This window comes from Capricornis sumatraensis, chromosome 23 (assembly GCF_032405125.1).
Source record: "Capricornis sumatraensis isolate serow.1 chromosome 23, serow.2, whole genome shotgun sequence".
In the NCBI taxonomy this organism is placed as follows: domain Eukaryota; kingdom Metazoa; phylum Chordata; class Mammalia; order Artiodactyla; family Bovidae; genus Capricornis; species Capricornis sumatraensis.
The window spans coordinates 27,658,763-27,678,091 of NC_091091.1; the positions used below are offsets into that span (position 1 = coordinate 27,658,763).

At 40.8% G+C, this 19,329-nt stretch overlaps 1 protein-coding gene across 4 annotated transcripts in view; it reads right to left on the reverse strand.

Annotated features, from left to right (window-relative positions):
- Positions 1-19,329, reverse strand: part of SORCS1 (sortilin related VPS10 domain containing receptor 1) — a 576,311-nt gene that overhangs the window by 82,759 nt on the left and 474,223 nt on the right. For all 4 annotated transcript variants that reach the window (XM_068961506.1, XM_068961507.1, XM_068961509.1 and 1 more), the window contains exons 16-17: positions 18,118-18,248; positions 15,415-15,528 (exon numbers count right to left, since the gene is read on the reverse strand). In XM_068961506.1, the coding sequence (XP_068817607.1) occupies positions 15,415-15,528; positions 18,118-18,248 (245 nt within the window). The remainder of the gene's footprint in view (positions 1-15,414; positions 15,529-18,117; positions 18,249-19,329) is intronic.

A 19,329-nucleotide genomic window follows, 5' to 3' on the forward strand; every position in this document is an offset into this window, starting at 1 on the left:
ACTTTGGAGTTGTGGGAAATGCATAGCAGGAGAAGACATGGTCTTTCCTTACCCTCAATAGGTTTATAATCCACGTGAAAAGATGTGTACTTAGTTGCTCAGTCATGTCCAACTTTTTGCAACCCCCTGGGCTGTAGCCCACCAGGCTCCTCTGTTCATGCGGATTCTCCAGGCAAGAATACTGGAGTGGGTTGCCATGCCCTCCTCCAGGGGATCTTCCCAACCCAGGGATTGAACCCAGGTCTCCTGCATTGCAGGTGGATTTTTTACCATCTATACATGTATAATCCAGAAAATACTTCAAAGGCTATATAATTAAAGGTCAGAGTGAGTACTATATATATCGCAATATATACATGCATATATTGCAAAGGAAGTCATAGTTCAAAGAAAGAGTAGATTATTCTGCATTATATGGCTCAACATTAGGGACTGTACAAGCTGTTGCACTCATGGTCCAGTACAGAAAGGTGGCTAAACTCGAGAGTTTCTACTCAATATTTCATGGGATATAATGCCTAAACTATTGAAATTTCACATTAAGGAAACTTTAGACTATAGATTGAGTAAATCCTCCCTCTATTTTGCTTTTTTCTTGTTTTAGCCTTAATAGGAAAAAAAAAAAAAAGAATTATGCTACCAATTTGTCCTATACAATTTATCAGATTTATGGTATATTAGAATCTATGGGTTTTCTTTAAGACTTTTGAGGTCCAATGTTATGCATTCATCATCTTTTTTTTGTATGGAGTCCACAGCAGCCACATTATATATTCATATATTTGGTTTCTCCAGTCTACCTGAGGAAGGTACTGGTAGATCTCAAAATGGAAGCAATCCAAAGTCCAAGGTCTTTCCATTCTTCTAGACCATAATTTGACAAACTTTTCACATAAAGTGCCAGGGAATAAATGTTTTAGCTTTGCAGGTTATATAGCTCTAGTCACAAGTACTCAACTCTCGGGTTGTAACATTAAAGTGGACATAGAGAATGCATAAAAGAAAAAATGAATCTGGGTTCTAATAAAACTTTATTTACAAAATCTGGCAGTGTGTGGGCTATTGCTTACCACCTACTTCAAATCTAGCCAAAGTTCTTTCTCTATCCTTAAGTTTCAAGACTGACTACTTAAAAGCACGATTGAGAAAATAGAATTAAATACCATCTGGGAAAGCACTTTGGACACTTTTGGTGACTGTAAGGCCAAGTATTAATATTAAACTCACCTCATAGGGTAACCATAAGGATGAAATGGATTAATATACACAGAACACTTCAAACCACCCTGACAATTAGCAAGTGATTATGAAATGTTATCAGTTATTTTTACTTAACATTATTATCTATCCTCCCTGTTCACAACCTTCACAAATCCCCATTTCCTTAACATAAATCACAAATCCTCTAACTTGGGCCTGAAGCCCTCCATAAACTAACTTGGTTCTATTTTTCTGGACTCTTTCTCCACAACCAGCTCATTCTGTTTTAGCCAAACTTCTCTTTTCAATCCTCTTGAAAGTGGTTCTTTTGTTCTTTCTGCTTCCATGTCCACCTTTTTGCCTAATCAGCTGCCTAAAACTTATCCACACTTTAAGTGGCAGCTTATCTCCTCTCTTTTCCTGATTGTGAAAGTAAAATCATAAGAAGTTCAAATTTAGAAAGTACTAATATGTTTGGGCTTTCCTGGTGGTCAGATAGTAAAGAATCTGCCTGTAATGCAGGAGACCCAGGTTTATTCCCTGGGTTGGGAAGATCCCCTGGATAAGGGAATGGCTACCCACTCCAGTATTCTTGCCTGGAGAATTCCATGGACAGAGAAACCTGGTGGGCTACAGTCCAAGGATTGCAAAGAGTTAGACACGACTGAGCAACTAACCCTTTCACTAATATGTTCTAGACACTGTGCTAAGTTCTTAACATGATTTGCTTTCAAACTGTCCCTAATAAAGAAGGTATTATTACTCCTAATAAACAGATGAAGAAATTAAGATTCATAGAACTTAACTAGTTTTCTCAAGATCACACAGCCAGCGTCTAGACAATTTGGATGTAGGATATATGTATTTGTTACCACTGTACTCTACTATCTCTTTAAATTAGGTGAGATATGTGTCATCTCTTACAGGAATCCTTGTGATTCACTTTATAGGAATCAGTAATGTCTTGTATGATTTTCTTCCTTCGTGTGACTGTGAACTTTAAGCTCTTCATTGAGGGCACACTTGTGCTGCAGACATGCAAGGCTGATGATCACTAGGTCCACACTGGGATGACTGTATAGAGTTTAAATGTTGAAATATCTGTCTAGAAATTGGCTATCATCACTGGCCCCAAACCCTGCAGGCACCACACCCACCAACCCAGCTATATTAACCGCTATCCTTGGAGTCCTTGCTTTTCCTGGCAATCCGGCAGTGAATGGGTTAACACCTAATACACCAAGGTGAAGGTGAAGGTGAAGTCACTCAGTCATGTCCGACTCTTTGCGACCCCGTGGACTGTAGCCTACCAGGCTCCTCCGGCCATGGGATTCTGCAGGCAAGAATACTGGAGTGGGTTGCTATTTCCTTCTCCAGGGGATTTTCCCGACCCAGGGATCGAACCCACGTCTCCCGCATTGGAGGCAGATGCTTTAACCTCTGAGCCACCAGAGGAGCTTCCTAAATCCTGCTCCTGTACTGAGATCCCTACTCATTGTGACTGGTCACTGCCATGTCTGAACATCTTCAAATCATCCTCTCTAATATTAAGTATTTTGAAAAGTCCATGTAGGTGCTTATGACTGTATGCTGATTTGAAAGAAAATAAGGGAAGCTGGGGGAAAAAAAAAAAAGATGCGGACATGGGAGAATGGTGACATTCTGGTACCAGCAAGAGAAGTGACCAGCAACGTCATACAGTAATTGTGGCATCCCAGTGAGTTAAACCGCATCACAAACTCCCTGTGTGTTTCAGAAGCCAGGCACAATGCACATTAAAGGCACGTTATAACTTTAATCGCTTAGCGTCCAATCACACCTGTGACTCTGTCTTGGCGAGGAGCTCTGGAGGCATGGGCTCACTATCACCACTGGCATCATCAGCTAAAGAACACTTCTTTTGTGTGTCACTGTTCTGACCAATCACCACCCTGGGCTTCCCTGAAGCCTGTAGCAACAGGAGTTCTGCTTAAATACAAAGCATGAATCCATTCCTCTGGTATTCTGCCACAGAGAAGACTGTTGGTAATTTTTTCAATGCTCATTAAAAACCATTCTGAGACCATTTTATTTCCTGGATGAAAATGGCTTCATATTAGCCCTATCAGACCAGTCTCTGAAATTTACAAGAAAATTGAGCAGAAATACTGAGTTCATTTACTCAAGTAAGCACACACCTGCTTTGTGCATTACAGAATGGTTCTATTTTCATCCCAGCAGCTGTCCCTGGGTCTGAGTTACATAAATGAATAATACATTTTATATGTTATTAAATGGGGCTGCTTACCTCTACAATAACAAGGCAACTTATGATTATGTTGGACCTAAGCTCTGAATATTACTGGGATGCATTTAGTTGGTAAAACATTCTTCAGTCTGCCAAGAAGAAAAGTGCTTTGCAATGGCAAGGGAGTCTTTGCACAATTACTGAAAGGAAACATTCCACAAATACACCTTTGATATTATTGACTGCTCATCAGTAAATGGTGTCTTATTACTCCAACAACCCCAATTTCAGCTATTCTCTTTCTTCTTTTCTTGATACTCCTCTGTCACCTTTTCCTTTTTACCCCTACCCTCTTTGATTTTGCTTCTGCACTGCCTCTCAGTCTTTAAAAAGATGAAGGTCATAGTTTTTCTTTGTGAGAGTAAAATTGGAAAAAGCATCAAAAGTCTTCATATCATGTGATTTGGCTGTTTAGCAGTATTTTTTTTTTAAACTTACAATTTTGGTACAGATGTTTGCTATAGATGTTTGTGACTATTCCGTGTATGTTAAGGTGACAATATAGTCTGGCTTAGTCAGTCACAACCATCTCTATGATGTTAAGACTCTGCCCATAGAAATCAGTTTAAATGAGGATTCTGGGCATCAGTGTGCTTTTGTTTTTAATTTCCCCTGGTGATTCTACTGTGCAGCCAGGATTAAAGATCACTGTCCCGGTGGTTAAAACTAGTGTTCTGGAACCAAACTGCCTGAGTTTAAATGCAGGCTATTACACATTATATAAACTTGGGCAATTTACCCAGACTCTAACATTTGGGTTCTCTGCCTATAAAATAGGTATAATTACAGAAACTGTTCCTAAAGTTCTTGGGAGGATTAAATGAGATAATGCATTCAAAAGGACATAGAAAAAATATGCCACATTGCAAGACCTTAATAAATATTAAATAGCATAAGGTAGTAAAAAAAATTAGCATTTAATGTTTTAAATACTAATTCCCTGGTGGCTCAGATGGTAAAGAGCCTGCCTGCAAAGAGGGAGTCCCAGATTTGATCACTGGATCAGGAAGTTTCCCTGGAGAAGGAAATGGCAACCCACTCCAGTATTCTTGCCTGGAGAATCCCATGGATGGAGGAGCCTGGCAGACTACAGTCCATGGGGTTGGGCACAAAGAGTTGGACACAACCGAGTGATTCACTTATTTACTTAATTAAAATTTTAAATGTCAGCTTGCTATCACAGCTGGTAAAGAATCTGCCTGCTATGCAGGAGACTGGTTTGATTCCTGGGTTGAAAAGATCCCCTGGAGGAGGGCATGGCAGTCCACTCCAGTATTCTTGCCTGAAGAATCCCATGGACAGAGGAGTCTGGCAGGCTATAGTCCATGGGGATGCCAAGAGTCAGACAGGACTGAGCAACTAAGTACAGCATTATACAAGTTCCCTGAAAGTAGAAGCCGTGCTCTCACTGCCAAGATTAGCTTCAGATCAAACTGGATCACATCAATTCCTTTCTTAAGATTGTTCAAGCTGCCCATGGTTTAGTCACAAAGAGTAAGGTTTGGGTTTAAAAGATAGTTTCATGATTTGTGGTTGATGAATTTTTTAAGCTTTAGCTCTTTTCACTGCCCTGCATATCTCCTAAGCTCAGGCCAGGCTAAAGGCTACTTGCCTTCTGTCGGTGTTGTTCATCCTCCCTGGGATGATCTTTACCCTGTCAAGCTTCTATTCATTCATTAAAAATCAGTGCAGACATTATATCTTCTTATTACATTATCTCTTCTCTTTTTTCACAGTAGTTATTACATGTTATGACCAAGAAAGAGGGGGAACTCTAGGTTTTCTATTAGCCAAGGTAGGACTTACTGTCACTGAGCTCTGGTGTCCCTCATTTGTGAGCACAATGAAAAGAATATATTTGTTTAGTTTCTTGGATTGTACTATGCGTCCTTGTTTTCAAGGAAAAACTTTCCTCTTACAATAACACCTGACTTGAAATGAGAAATAGGGCAAGCCCTAGAGACAGAAGGGAGGTGGTTCTGGCTACAGTGCATGGCTAACACTTCAAGTAAGTCTTTCTAGACTTAGTGTGCTCATATTTCAGCAATAGTGCTATGTAGCAGTCATACCCCAACAGTCAGAAATAACAGGGTTCCCTGACGGTTTAACCAGGTTCTCCAAGTTTCTCTCCTCAAGGCAATAGCTCTCAGAACTTTCCCCTTAAACAGAGTAAGCAGGCCTTGGGCTCAGGGGAGTGTCACTGGGCAGAAGACAGGTGAGGGGAAGAAAACTTTTCTTACACTAAGTAGGATGGAAGCACAAGTCATTTAACGTGAACGCTAAATAGAATGCAACATCATTCTGAATGCCAACATGATGAAGTGGGACATATGGCTGAGTTAAACTAAATGACAGCATCAGGAGGATGGCTCCTGGAATCCTCTACAGTCAACTAGTTACATAACAAATTCATAAAAGGAAAATGTCCCTACTTTTAAACATCTGCAGTCCAAGGAATGCTAATACTGGTCAGTTCAGATAGATTATGGACATGTCAGAGCCTGAAGGGGTCAAAGATCAACACAAGCCCTCTGTTTTGCACATAAGGAAAAAAAAAGAAAGAGAGAGATAAGAGTTTAGAGGGCTTCCCAGGGTCACACAGCGGGCAAGCAGTGGTCAGGGGCTCTGGACTGGGTTGGGAGCTCTCTTGCCATGATGCCATACGACCTGGATGAGGATTTTTATTCCCAATGCCACTGGGCAAGGACAGTGGTGTGAGAAACCTGATCTCCATTCACCTTCTTCATTTCCAACCCTAATGCCATCCTGTAAACATGTGGGAACATGTATCTAAGAAATAGATTCTGAAGAATCAATTCTGTAGCAGCTGACAAGTCTAGAGCATCCACTGCAAAACTGAATGGGTGCTTTCCAAAAAAAAAAAAACAGCTACATGGGCCCCTGAAGTTTTGGGTCTGCAAACACTGCAAGTGATTTCCTTTCTGTGGACATGAAACACATGGACCACTTTTAGGGCCAATTATTCTCTGTGATGTACACTGACATATGTTGCTGAATAAATCAGACTGAACATCAAGAACCCTACCAGGATCAAAAATAAGATCACTTGGAAAAGAACACAGCCCCTAAAGGCCCTGGAAATAGCAACCCCAGGGTGATGGCAGGATAGCCAGGGTCTAAGTGTTTTCATAGCTCATGTAGAGAGGATTATGTTTATAGAAAGCATTTTAAAAACATTCTAAATGTATGTGAGAGTATGGAGATAATTGTTTTGCTATAATGTATGTGTATATATACATGATATATTTTCCTGGACCCATGAAATATTCTTATATAGATACTGAATTAATGCTATTTATAGATCTTTTTTTAAATTCTTGATTAAATATTCCCATTGAATATTGAGAAACTAGCACTGAGGAACAACAAAAACCATCACTGTATACTTACATTATTCCAGAAGAGATTAATGGCTCCCCTAAAGAAACTTCACAGACAAAAATTTCTATACCTACTTTCTTAAAAACACATCTAGAAATATCTCTAGCTTAGCAGCAAAAAGAAATCTGTTCCTTGATAAGATTATCTTCATTCTTACAATAAACAAGCCCAATGCCCACTTTATTTTTTACTTATGGAATCTTTCATGGTTGGCATGAAACAAGCAATGTTCTAGTTAATTTAGCAACTGAAATCGTATCACGTTCTCTGGATCTGAAACAGTGTAAACAAAATTTAACCATTCACAAGTATCACTTCAGTTCAGCCGCTCAGTCATGTCCGACTCCTTGTGACCCCATGAACAGCAGCACGCCAGGTCTCCCTGTCCATCACCAACTCCCAGAGATTACCCAAACTCATGTCCATTGAGTCGGTGATGCCATCCAACCATCTCATCCTTTGTTATCCCCTTCTCCTCCTGCCCTCAATCTTTCCCAGCATCAGGGTCTTTTCCAATGAGTCAGCTCTTCACATCAGCTGGCCAAAGTATTGGAATTTCAGCTTCAACATCAGTCCTTCCAATGAACACCCAGAACTGATCTCCTTTAGGACAGACTGGTTGGATCTCCTTGCAGTCCAAGGGATTCTCATGAGTCTTCTCCAATACCACAGTTCAAAAGCATCAATTCTTTGGCGCTCAGCTTTCTTTAGAGTCCAACTGTCACATCCATACATGATGACTGGATAAACCATAGCCTTGATTAGATGGACCTTTGTTGACAAAGTAATGTCTCTGCTTTTTAATATGCTATCTAGGTTGGTCCAGAGAAGGCAATGGCACCAGACTCCAGTACTCTTGCCTGGAAAATCCCATGGATGGAAGAGTCTGGTAGGCTGCAGTCCATGGGGTCATTAAGAGTTGGACAGGACTGAGTGACTACACTTTCACTTTTCACTTTCATGCATTGGAGAAGGAAATGTCAACCCACTCTAGTGTTCTTGCCTGGAGAATCCCAGGGCTGGGGGACCCTGGTGGGCTACCATCTATGGGGTCACATAGAGTTGGACACGACTGAAGGGACTTAGCAGCAGCAGCTAGGTTGGTCACAACTTTCCTTCCAAGGAGTAAGTGTCTTTTAATTTCATGGCTGCAATCACCATCTGTAGTGATTTTGGAGCCCCTCAAAGTAAAGTCTCTCACTGTTTCCCCATCTATTTGCCATGAAGTGATGGGACCAGATGCCATGATCTTCGTTTTCTGAATGTTGAGCTTTAAGCCAAATTTTTCACTCTCCTCTTTCACTTTCATCAAGAGGCTCTTTAGTTCTTCTTCACTTTCTGCCATAAGGGTGCTGTCATCTGCATATCTGAGGTTATTGATATATTCCCGGCAATCTGGCTTCCAGCTTGTGCTTCTTCCAGCTCAGCGTTTCTCATGAGGTACTCTACATATAAATTAAATAAGCGGGGTGACAATATACAGCCTTGATATACTCCTTTTCCTATTTGGAACCAGTCTGTTGTTCCATGTCCAGTTCTAACTGTTGCTTCCTGACCTGCATACAGGTTTCTCAAGCGGCAGGCCAGGTGGTCTGGTATTCCCATCTCTTGAAGAATTTTCCACAGTTTATTGTGATCCACACAGTCAAAGGCTTAGCATAGTCAATGAAGCAGAAATGGATGTTTTTCTGGAACTCTTACTTTTTCGATGATCCAGCAGATGTTGGGAATTTGATCTCTGGTTCCTCTGCCTTTTCTAAAACCAGCTTGAACTTCTGGAAGTTCACAGTTCATGTATTGCTGAAGCCTGGCTTAGAGAATTTTGAGCATTACTTTACTAGCATGTGGGATGAGTGCAACTGTGTGGTAGTTTGAACATTCTTTGGCATTGCCTTTATTTGGGATTGGAATGAAAACTGCCTTTTCCAGTCCTGTGGCCTCTGCTGAGTTTTCAAATTTGCTGACATACTGAGTGCAGCACTTTCACAGCATCATCTTTTAGGATTTGAAATAGCTATTGTTATTATTCAGTTGCTAAGTTGTGTCCAACTCTTTGTGACCCCATGGACTGCAGCAAGCCAGGCTTCCTCGTCCCTCACTTTCTCCCAGAGTTTGCCCAAGTTCATGCCCAAGAACATAGTATAAATGTGTAGTACATAGTATGTACCAGTTCAATTCAGTTCAGTCGCTCAGTTGTGACCCCATGAACTGGAGCACTCCAGGCTTCCTTGTCCATCACCAACTCCCAGAGTTCACTCAAACTCATGTCCATATAGTATGTATAGTACAACTAAATAGGCTTGAGCTTTTGTATTTGCAAACTGAGATATTTATAGTTATCAATGGAGTAACAAAGAGCAAATGAATTTGGAGTTATTTCAGCACTAAATGCCAGATGACACACAGATGAATACTGATTTCATTTTGTTTAAATAAAAGGAAATCATTTATTAATCAGGTAAATGTCTTATCTGCCTTGAGTCGTCTTGGAGGCAGACATGCATTTTGGAGTACAATGCTTCGAATTCTGTGAGTTTATGAGCCTATGCAAGGTATTATTTCAGCTTTACAGATGACAAAACAGGTCCTGATTTTAAATGTGTCCTAGATCTCAGGACTGTCATGACTATTATGTATCAAATGTCTGGACTACAGATACACAATAAAAGGAAATTTCCCCCCTCTTTTTACCTTCACTCCAGAGGAGCCCTTAGATGACCACTGTTGGCGATGTTCTACATTTTGAAAAGTGACTACTATCACTAGGTACTGTGCTGCAGGCTTCATATAAAGTATCACATTTAATCAACCCCCAAAAGCAAATAGTAAAATTTCATAGTTTAGGAAACTAAGGCTCAAGAAAGGAAGCGACTTGCTAAAGATGGAGGCAGAGATTGTTTCATTCTAAAATAACTCTGTTCTTTACCAAGCAACACCTCCTGCCTTAGAGTTCACTCTCCAACCACAGTAGACGGAAGACCTAGTACCAGCCTCCTGGTTTTCCATGGAGTGGCTTGTGGGAGGCATGAAGGAGCAGGTGAAAAGTGGCAGAGACAGCATGGCAGAACCATGCTCACGTGCTGTGTTGTGGTGTGGACACTGGACAACTTACATCACTGGGCTAAGAGCTGAGGACTGGTAGCTACAGCCACTGGAGGGATACTTTACACCCATTTCAGCTCTTATTCTAAGTCTTTCTAAGATCTTTCCAAGAGCTAAAAGGAAACTGCACACCCATTCATTTCTACACAGGGAAACTGATAACAATTTTGGCATCTCCTCAAAACAGCATTTCTATTGAGCATAATAACAACTGATGCTAGGATGTTTCCATCATGGAGAAGAGAGTGAATCTGAGAACAGGGCTATCTGTACAGCATAATAAGCTGACTATGAGAGCCACCATAACCATTTATAAAGTGAGGTCTTAACAAAAATAAAAGGAAAGTTTGCCTGCGTGCCTTCAAGTAATCGTGCAGAAAGGTGCTACTGGCAGATCTGCTCGTTAAGCTTTATTGACAAGGGATGGCTGTTTTGCAGACCTGTTCAACCCAAGTCTGACTGCACTGCTGCAGCGTGTGCCCTGTTGTGAGGACTGGGTGAAGCAAGTCAGGCACATGACAAGTGAAATCTATCGGAGGCAAGAACTCTCAAGCCAATCCTGCCCTGTGACTCCTCAGCACTTCATCTCAGCCTGAAGTTAATACTACATATTCTGTGCTGACAACCAGAGATGCCCATGGATCGGTTAAAATGGGCACTGGAGAGACTTAGGGGCACTATGGCTCCTTAATCCTAGAGACTTGAGGCTTTGCCCAATATCTCCCCCAATGCCTAGATGCTAATCAGCTTGTCCTTGAAAAACTACCAGCCTGGCCCTTTCACCTGGCTCATTTCTTGTTCCTTTGCCTGCAGCAACCTGCCTCAGTTCAGTTCAGTTCAGTTGCTCAGTTGTGTCCAACTCTTTGTGACCCCATGGACTGCAGCACACCAGGCCTCCCTGTCCATCACCAACTCCAGGAGTTTACTCAAACTCATGTCCTCACACCTTCTTAATTTGGGAATCCTGCTTACCCTTCCTCCTAGTGTTCCCTTACAGAATCCACTGGCATTTGTATTTTAAAGGTGGACGGAAGTTAATACAACTGAATATCTTACGTATGGGATTCACAGGCAGTGTGTGGGCAGGAAGCTGGTGTTTCCACTGTTATGGGGGAGATATTTGGCAATGCCTAGATACCCAGGTCTAAGAAGGAATCAGCTGACTGGATGGAATTTGCTTTAGCAGCTAGCAGAAAGACCTTCAGCTGCCAAAAGAGACTCAAATTATTGTTGCAGGGTTTTAATAACAAGTATTATAGTATGAGAAAGATAACTGTAGCATTGTTTATAGCGGCAGAAAATAGGAAATGATCAAAACGTCCATGAAAGGGATTACTACATAACTCCTGGTGCCTGAATCCTAAGGGGTAAAAAGAAGTTAGATGGAAAGAAGCCTCATAAACTCTGACATCAAAAGATGTCTAAGATGCATTTTTGAATGAAAAAGGCACATAAAAGAATAATACATCTAGTAGGAAACTGCATATAAAAACAACCAAATTAATTTTGTGTATCTTTTCACTTAATTATTCCCTGACAAATGAAAAAGAAACTGTTTAGAAACATGCATATCAAACAGATCACAGCTGTGTAGGAAAGGAGGCCAGGATTGGGATGATAATCTAAATTTGCTTTTTAAACACAGAAAACATATGTATATACTTTTTGTAATTAAATATCTCTAAGTGAAAAGCTAAATGCTTGATTGCAGCACGGTAGTGGCTACCACCTTATTGAGAATCTGTACTTATGAAATGCCACCAAATCAACATATAGCCAGGTGGCATCTGGGATCAGGGGCAGGAATGGCATTAAGATGGTCAAAAAGATTTGCAGCAACATGGACAGACCTAGAGATTTTCATACTTAGTGAAGTAAGGAAGAGGAGGAGAAATAACATATGACATCCCTTATACGTGGACTCTAAAAAGAAATGATACAAAGGAAATTAATTACATGACAGAGAGAGAGTCACAGACTTAGAGAACGGATTTATGGTTGCTGTGTAGGGGGGAAGAAGGGGACAGAGGGATAGTTAGGGAATTTGGGATGAACATGTTTATACTGCTATATTTAAAATGGATAACCAACAAGGACCTACTTTATAGCACAGGGTACTCTGCTCAATTCTATGTGGCAACCTGGATGGGAGGGAGTTTGGGAGAGAACTGGATACACACACTCACACACATACACACACACACACACACATATATGGCTAAGTCCTTTCACGGTTCACCTGAAATCATCACAACATTGTTAATCAGCTATACCCCAACACAAAATAAAGTTAAAAACAAGAAAGACAGAATGTTCTTTTTCAATTTCATCTACACATTACCTCTTACTCACTCTTGAGTTGGCTACAGACCCTGCAAATGGAAATTTGATGGTATGGAGTCTTCTTTGAGGATGACTTCAGGACTCTGTCTCAGCTAATAGTCTTCCTATTCCTGATGCAAATGTATAGATAATATGTCAATCGGTGAGGTTATGATTGATAACCTTCCTCCCAAACTTAGGCCACAGGGTGCTATGAGGGTGGTTACTCTTCCATCTGTGAGCCCCTTACTTTCAAGAGTAGGACCTTTGTCCTACTTGCTGATGGTTGGTATTTATATATTCCCTTTACACAAACTAGCTCACTAATGCTGATGATTTTCTGCAATATGTTTCAATGGAATGGATGAAGCCAGCAGATGTGATAACAAAAATCCTTTAGGGTGAGATGCTCTCAGGTAATAGCCACTGACAGGAACAACCCTCTGAGAGTGGAGGGGGAACACTAGGAAGTGATGTTGTGATTAATAAACATAATTGCATTGACAAGCATTTATATACCTGGATACCTACTGCTGAGTCAAAGCTATGGTTTTTCAAGTACTCATGTATGGATGTGAGAGTTGGACCATAAAGAAAGCTGAGCACTGAAGAATTGATGCTTTTGAACTATGGTGTTGAAGAAGACTCTTGGAGAGCCCCTTGGACCACAAGGAGATCAAATCAGTCAATCCTAAAGGAAATCAATCCTGAATATTCATTGGAAGGACTGATGCTGAAGCTGAAGTTCCAATACTTTGACCACCTGATGCAAAGAACTGACTCATTGGAAAAGACCCTGATGCTGGGAAAGATCGAGGGCAGGAGGAGAAGGGGACGACAGGATGAGATGGTCGGAATGCATCACCAACTCAATGGACAAGAGTTCGAGCAAACTCTAGGAGATGGTGAAAGACAGGGAAACCTGGCGTGTGGCAGTCCATGGGTCACCAAGAGTCAGACATGACTGAGTGACGGAACAACAATGCACCTACTGCTGCTGAACCATTTATAACTGAAATTTTTATCTTTTAGGGCATAGATGAAAACTTCCATTGAATAGAATATATAAATTACTCATCTCTGATGTTTTATTAAATATGTGTTAGGATTTATTTGGGTTTCACATACTGAGTTCACCAAAGGAATGGTGAAATCTGTTTAGGAGTAGCTAAAAAATGTGTGTCTAAGTGTGTGTGTAAATATTGATACATGTATATAATTATAAAATGAAAATACATATACATTCTTAATAAAGTGAAAAGTAAGGGTTCATAGACCTTCTTTTTCTGTCTTATTACAGTGGTTTCAGTAGCACTTGATAAAATTTACATCCCTCTGTACTTCAGCCTCTTCTCATTAATACCAAAGAGAGAATAGTGTAAATCCCTTGACTAATGCTGTGAAAAAAAAAAAAAAATCAATTCTGAAATCAGCTTCAGGGGCTCCCAGTGCTCTTTACAATGTCTAAACATGTTCCTACATGAAAGTGATACAACTTCTTTCTCTGGCATTTCTTCACCATTAAGTTGAGTGATTTCAGCAGCCTTTTTCAATTTTTCACATGATACTAGATGCTCAAGACCTCACTGACCCTTTGCTGTAAAAATGTTACTTGCATTTTTCTCAAATTTTGTGTTACAGTGCAAATAAATCAGAGCTTATTATTTATTCAATCATAGATAAGAATATTTGATGTGCATGTCTATGTTTTCTTTCTCTCCTTCTGAAAAAAGTTTGAATGGAATGGATGAAACCAGCAGATGTGATAACTCAACAAAAGTCCCTTAGGGTGAGATGCTCTCAGGTAATAGCCACTGAGTAGTACATACTATTCTGAGAGTAGTATATGTTATTTTGGTGATTTTTTTTAATTCAAAAAAGTAAACATTTAAAATACAAAAGTACATAAACAAGAACATGAATGTCCTCTCCTCTGGATGGCAGCTCTCATGAAAAATGAGAAGGGCAACTGTCAAGCAGTGCTGGCCTACTGGTGAGTGCCTGCTTCCCCTCCCTCCCTCTCCCTCTTCTTGCAGCCCTTTCCTTCCTAACTGTCTTCAAACTGAACAATGGCTTCCTTCTTGCCTTCACACTTAGGTGGAAACATCAGTTTTGGCCTTGCTGGTCTTCAGACAGGAACTATACTATTAGCTTCCCTGGTTCACCATTAGTGCTCAGACTGTGCCTAGAAACAACCCGTCTCCAGCTTTCCAACTCCCCCTATAGATATCAGGATTTGAACTTGCCCACCTCCATAGCTGGGTGCTCCCAGTCCTTTTAACAAATCTGTTTATATATACATATATATCTCCAATTGGAGATAGAAAAGCATATCTTTGGAACATCCTGATGAATACATCACTAGTCACCAGACCATACTTAGCTTCCCAAATGGCTCAAAAATGTCTTTTGATAGATTGCTGGAATTAGATTCCAAATAAGTTCCACACAGTAGTTTCCTAAGTCTATAAATATTAGTTACAATTTTGGGAAAGTCACCACACAGTTTTCCTTTTTATGGTGTTTCTTAAATAATATTGGAAAAATCCCACAACACATATCATTCAACACAAAATTTTCAAATCTGATTCCAGATTTATAAAGATCAGAATGCATGTCTTCAATGTGTCAAGACTGGATAGAGAGAAAATGGAACACATTTCTGCTAACACCAGCATACTCTTGAAAAGTCAATGAGCTTCTTTTCTGCCTCTAGTTTCCACATCTATAAAGCAGGAAATGCACATAGGAAATATTTGTTTGACCTTCCACACAGGGATGCTGCAAGATAAAAGGTAGTGTCATCTAATTAAATAGTTGTGAAATAAGGGATCAAAAAATGAAGCAATTTGTATATTATCATCATTGCTATCTTCATCCAAGTAACCTGTTTTGTTTCTTTATTTGCAACTGGAATCTTATTCTCAGATGGAATTTGCACTATTAATGCAAATTTGTGCTGATTAAAATGAACAAAAGTGAATAAACTGGTGCTATAATGAAACAGACCTGGTCTTTGATCAGAAGTGATTCTATAAGTTTATCGCATGCTGTAAAGCAGCAGCAGATGACCTCCTCAGGCCAATGTTTCAGGCACTCACCCAGTACTATTGAGGTAACTCTGCCCCAAGCTGCAGTCCTTCGACAGAGAGGATGGATTGAACCAAAAGGCTGGCAGGCACTGACCATTGCTGTGTCGCTCATAACCATAGTCACTGTTGGGGAAAAAAAATGAGAGAAGCCTTTCAGTAGGTGGCAACATTACTGAGAATAATTTAAGTCAGTCCACAGCCAATTTCTACACTGGTCAATTAATTAAAAAAAAAAAAAAAGCAGGCATTCACTAAATCAATGCCTTTCCAAAAATGCAATCTTTCTTTCTATCTATCAATTACCCAAGAAAACATTCTACAGAATCCATTTTGAGAAATGCTAGCTTGGAAGCCACAGAGACACATGTATAGAGATGAAAGTTCAGTGCCCAGTAATTCCCATTGAACACCTTTCAGCCAGGAGCATAGATGTTGTTCTCATCAGGGGGAGACACAATAGTGATTGGGCCCCAAGAAAGCTATGATGGTGGAAGCCCAGTCCTCCGTGTCAACTGCATTGGAAAACATAAGGCATCCACAAGTGGCATAATCCTCATTACTAGCACTGTCTTTGTGGTGCTCTTCTAAGACGTCTGGATCTACTAAGGAGAGCTGAGCCAGGTCTCTCTGTGCACAAGCCATTTGCTTCAAAGTCACAGCAGGAAAGGCAATGTACTTCGGGAGCGTTCCTATTCAGTTAACGCCACCAATTGCTTTAAATTTTCTCTAGTTTGAAAACAAAGAGTTTTCTCTCAGCTTCCTTGCATTCTTGCCTCCAGGAACATCTGAGTCAACTTTCTTGGCTTATGAAAGATAAAGCTGGCCACAGAGAATGGCAATACATCGCACCTCCTCACACACAGACAAATCGCAGGCAGCGATGGCAAGCACAGGTATAAACTGGCCCATCTGTGTGATGGAGGCGAGATGCTGGCACACAAAGGTTGGAAAAGAAGAACTAGCTTGCTCAGGGGCCTGTCACCAGGCAGTTGGTTCTCAGAATTCTGCCCATACCAGCTGGGTTTGATTCTGGTGCAACACAGCATAGGTAGAAGGACTTCCGGGACTCTGCCTACAGGACATCCTGTGTTCATTTCAGGAAATCACGAATAACAGGTAAGGCCGTCTAGCAGAGGGATGTCCAGGGGAGAGCCAAACTGAGAGAGAACATTCAGGGACAAACACCTTTGCCAAAAAATCACTGTTTGGGAAGGCCAAAGTCAAAGCTATAAGATAAAAAGTTAACTCCCCGTATGGATCCTCCTTAAATACAGTGAATAAAGGAGAAGCAGCCAGGTTTCCGAAAGAGCCGCATGATGAATGACAAACATTCCACGCAAGTTCTCCCTGTGAATGTAGTTCAGGATGTCAATCCTGAAAGGTAGGACAGAGATGAAATATTTTTGTCATTGTAACAGTGTTGCACTGACTAAAAGGAAAATCAGGGCTGGGGAGGCCCCTGCAGAATTCCCTGTGAGTCCCAGTATAACTGAAGCTCTGTCTGCCTCCAGCAGAGCCCACAGAGAGACAGCACTGCCTCTTGGCTTGCCTTCCCTACCAACAAGACAGGAATGGCCTTGGGTTATATGTCTGAGTACTGGCAGACAACGAGCCAGGACTGGCCAGCACTATTTATTCAGAGAATGCCCCTAGAGGTCTACCGTGAGAGATGCTTCCTTTTTCTAAGTCATGTTACATGCATGTACACAGTATCTCAGCCCAATCACTGATACTCTGATGATCAGACATGTGGCTGATGATTGCTACCCAGCTAATACTTTTAAGTAAATGTCTTTGTTTCTTCTGCTGGTTAAGTTCAATTATTAACACTGACATACACATTTAGCAGTTGCTTTCTCTAAACCAAAAACATATAAATACATTTTTAAAAGGAGGAGGAAAATAAAGAGACTGAAAATGGGATGGACATGACCAAGAGCGTTGGTTACCACCTATTCATCTTCAGTCATCTTTCAACCTCATCTGACAGTCAAAACTAGAACAAAGCAAGCACATCATTGGCCCCACAAGCTAGTTTTCTGCTTAAGTAAAGCTCCAAAAACCATGTTGTGGCACTCTGAGAATATTTAACATCTAAATGTTGCACTCATTTTTCAGTTTAAACTAGGTTAATACTTGTAACAGGAAAAGGCTCTTCTGCTGCTAGGTTCATAAAGCCACAGATGGCAATGCCAGTGACTCCATCCTTACACTGAATTCAGAAAAATATTCCATGGCTTTCATAAGCAATAGTCAGTTAGCCACTAATTGAAAACCTCCAGGTATAGAAAATGCACTGCCCTAAATGACCACAATTTCACTACCAGAAACCCTAGATTCTAGAAAGATTTTTACCTTGAACACACATATATTTGCTCCCTGAAACGTCCACTTATTGTTTAAGTGTTTCAGTCAAAAGAGACTCAGAGTGGATCTGGCTTCTCTTTTTGTCCTGAGATCTGTCAAATGTGTGAAGATAATTACCAGCTATCTCCTGAGTCCTCCTTAAGCCTAAAGAAATCCCTGTTTTTTTCTGTATATACACACACACACATAACCAGTAAGCCATGATGTCCCCACATGGTAATTCACACAAACATGAGTTTTATCACTTGGATCTATGCATGTCACTATTCAAATCTAAACTTTCATTTAAGGTCCACATGGGTTTGAAATATGCAGTGACTACATGGGCTAACAGCGCAAGCTCACCAGTCAAAATCAGCCTCTGTGCAGACACAGGGCTCAGACTCCATGGCGCCTGCATATTTTCCCTGCATGCATTTCCGCTCGGATTTTCTCTTCTTATATATCCTCTTCGCTCCCATGATGCATGCTTCCCCCTGTAAGGAGACAAGAATCTCACACTGTTGGCCCATAGGCATGACCTTCCCTACTCCACACTAGGACAGTCCAGGGAGATGGTCTCAAATCTTAGGGTAATCTGGACGTGGGGAGTCTGCTTTGTGCTAACAGCATTTTCTTTTTAATGTCTAGAGTCCTATTACAGAACGTGATGGCAAAATTAATCCTAAGAAGCTCCAAGAGAGTGTCAAAATGTCCTGAACTCTGTTTTCAGCAAATCCTTACTTGGTGAGGTGTTGGGTAGAAGGCTATGAGGGACACACAGGTAACTAAGACGCAGCCTGTGACAGTGTATTACCAACAAATCTATGGTAATTAAGTTGACTTCTTCTGTAATAAAAGGTTGGCATATGATCATTTATGTGCATATGAAAGAAGAATATTGCTAAGAAACAAAACGGTCTATTTTGCCTCGGTTTGTTATGCCGCTGCCCACACAATTTTACTGCACTGATCTTACATCCCTCTACAAGATAACCAATAGCACTAAATTCAGTGTTTCTCCACAAAATAAATAAACGCTTCGAATATTACAATGTCCGTGCACTCCAAAGGGGAAAATATCAGCTATGTGAATGAGCAATCCTTTCATTATTGAGCCTCCAAGAAAAGTGGGTGATTCTAGCTGATGTAGCTCCCATTGTCAAACCCAGCTCTGTGTGTGTGTGTGTCCAAAGGGCCAGACAGACTTTTGTCTAAGCTACTCGATACTGTCTTTTTTGAGCAAGCTCACTTTAACCAGCTGCACTACACATCGACACATAAATAACCAACTTAATCTAGGTTTGGAGTATATGTTGTGTTACTCTCTCAACATATGGGTTTGCAAGCAAGGGCCCCAGCTATGTCCTTTGAGAGGCTGGCAGAATGAGTTCTTGGGAAATCAAAAGAGAGATGCTTTTATCTAAGCATTCCATCAACAATATGAGCGAAATAGCAGAGGGGCCAGGATGAAGGAAATTTTCCTACTAATTCCACAACCTTATAACACAAGAACCTTGGAAGGAGGCATAAAGCACTGCCTAATCCCAGGGAATCACAGTGGTGGGGAGGAAGAAT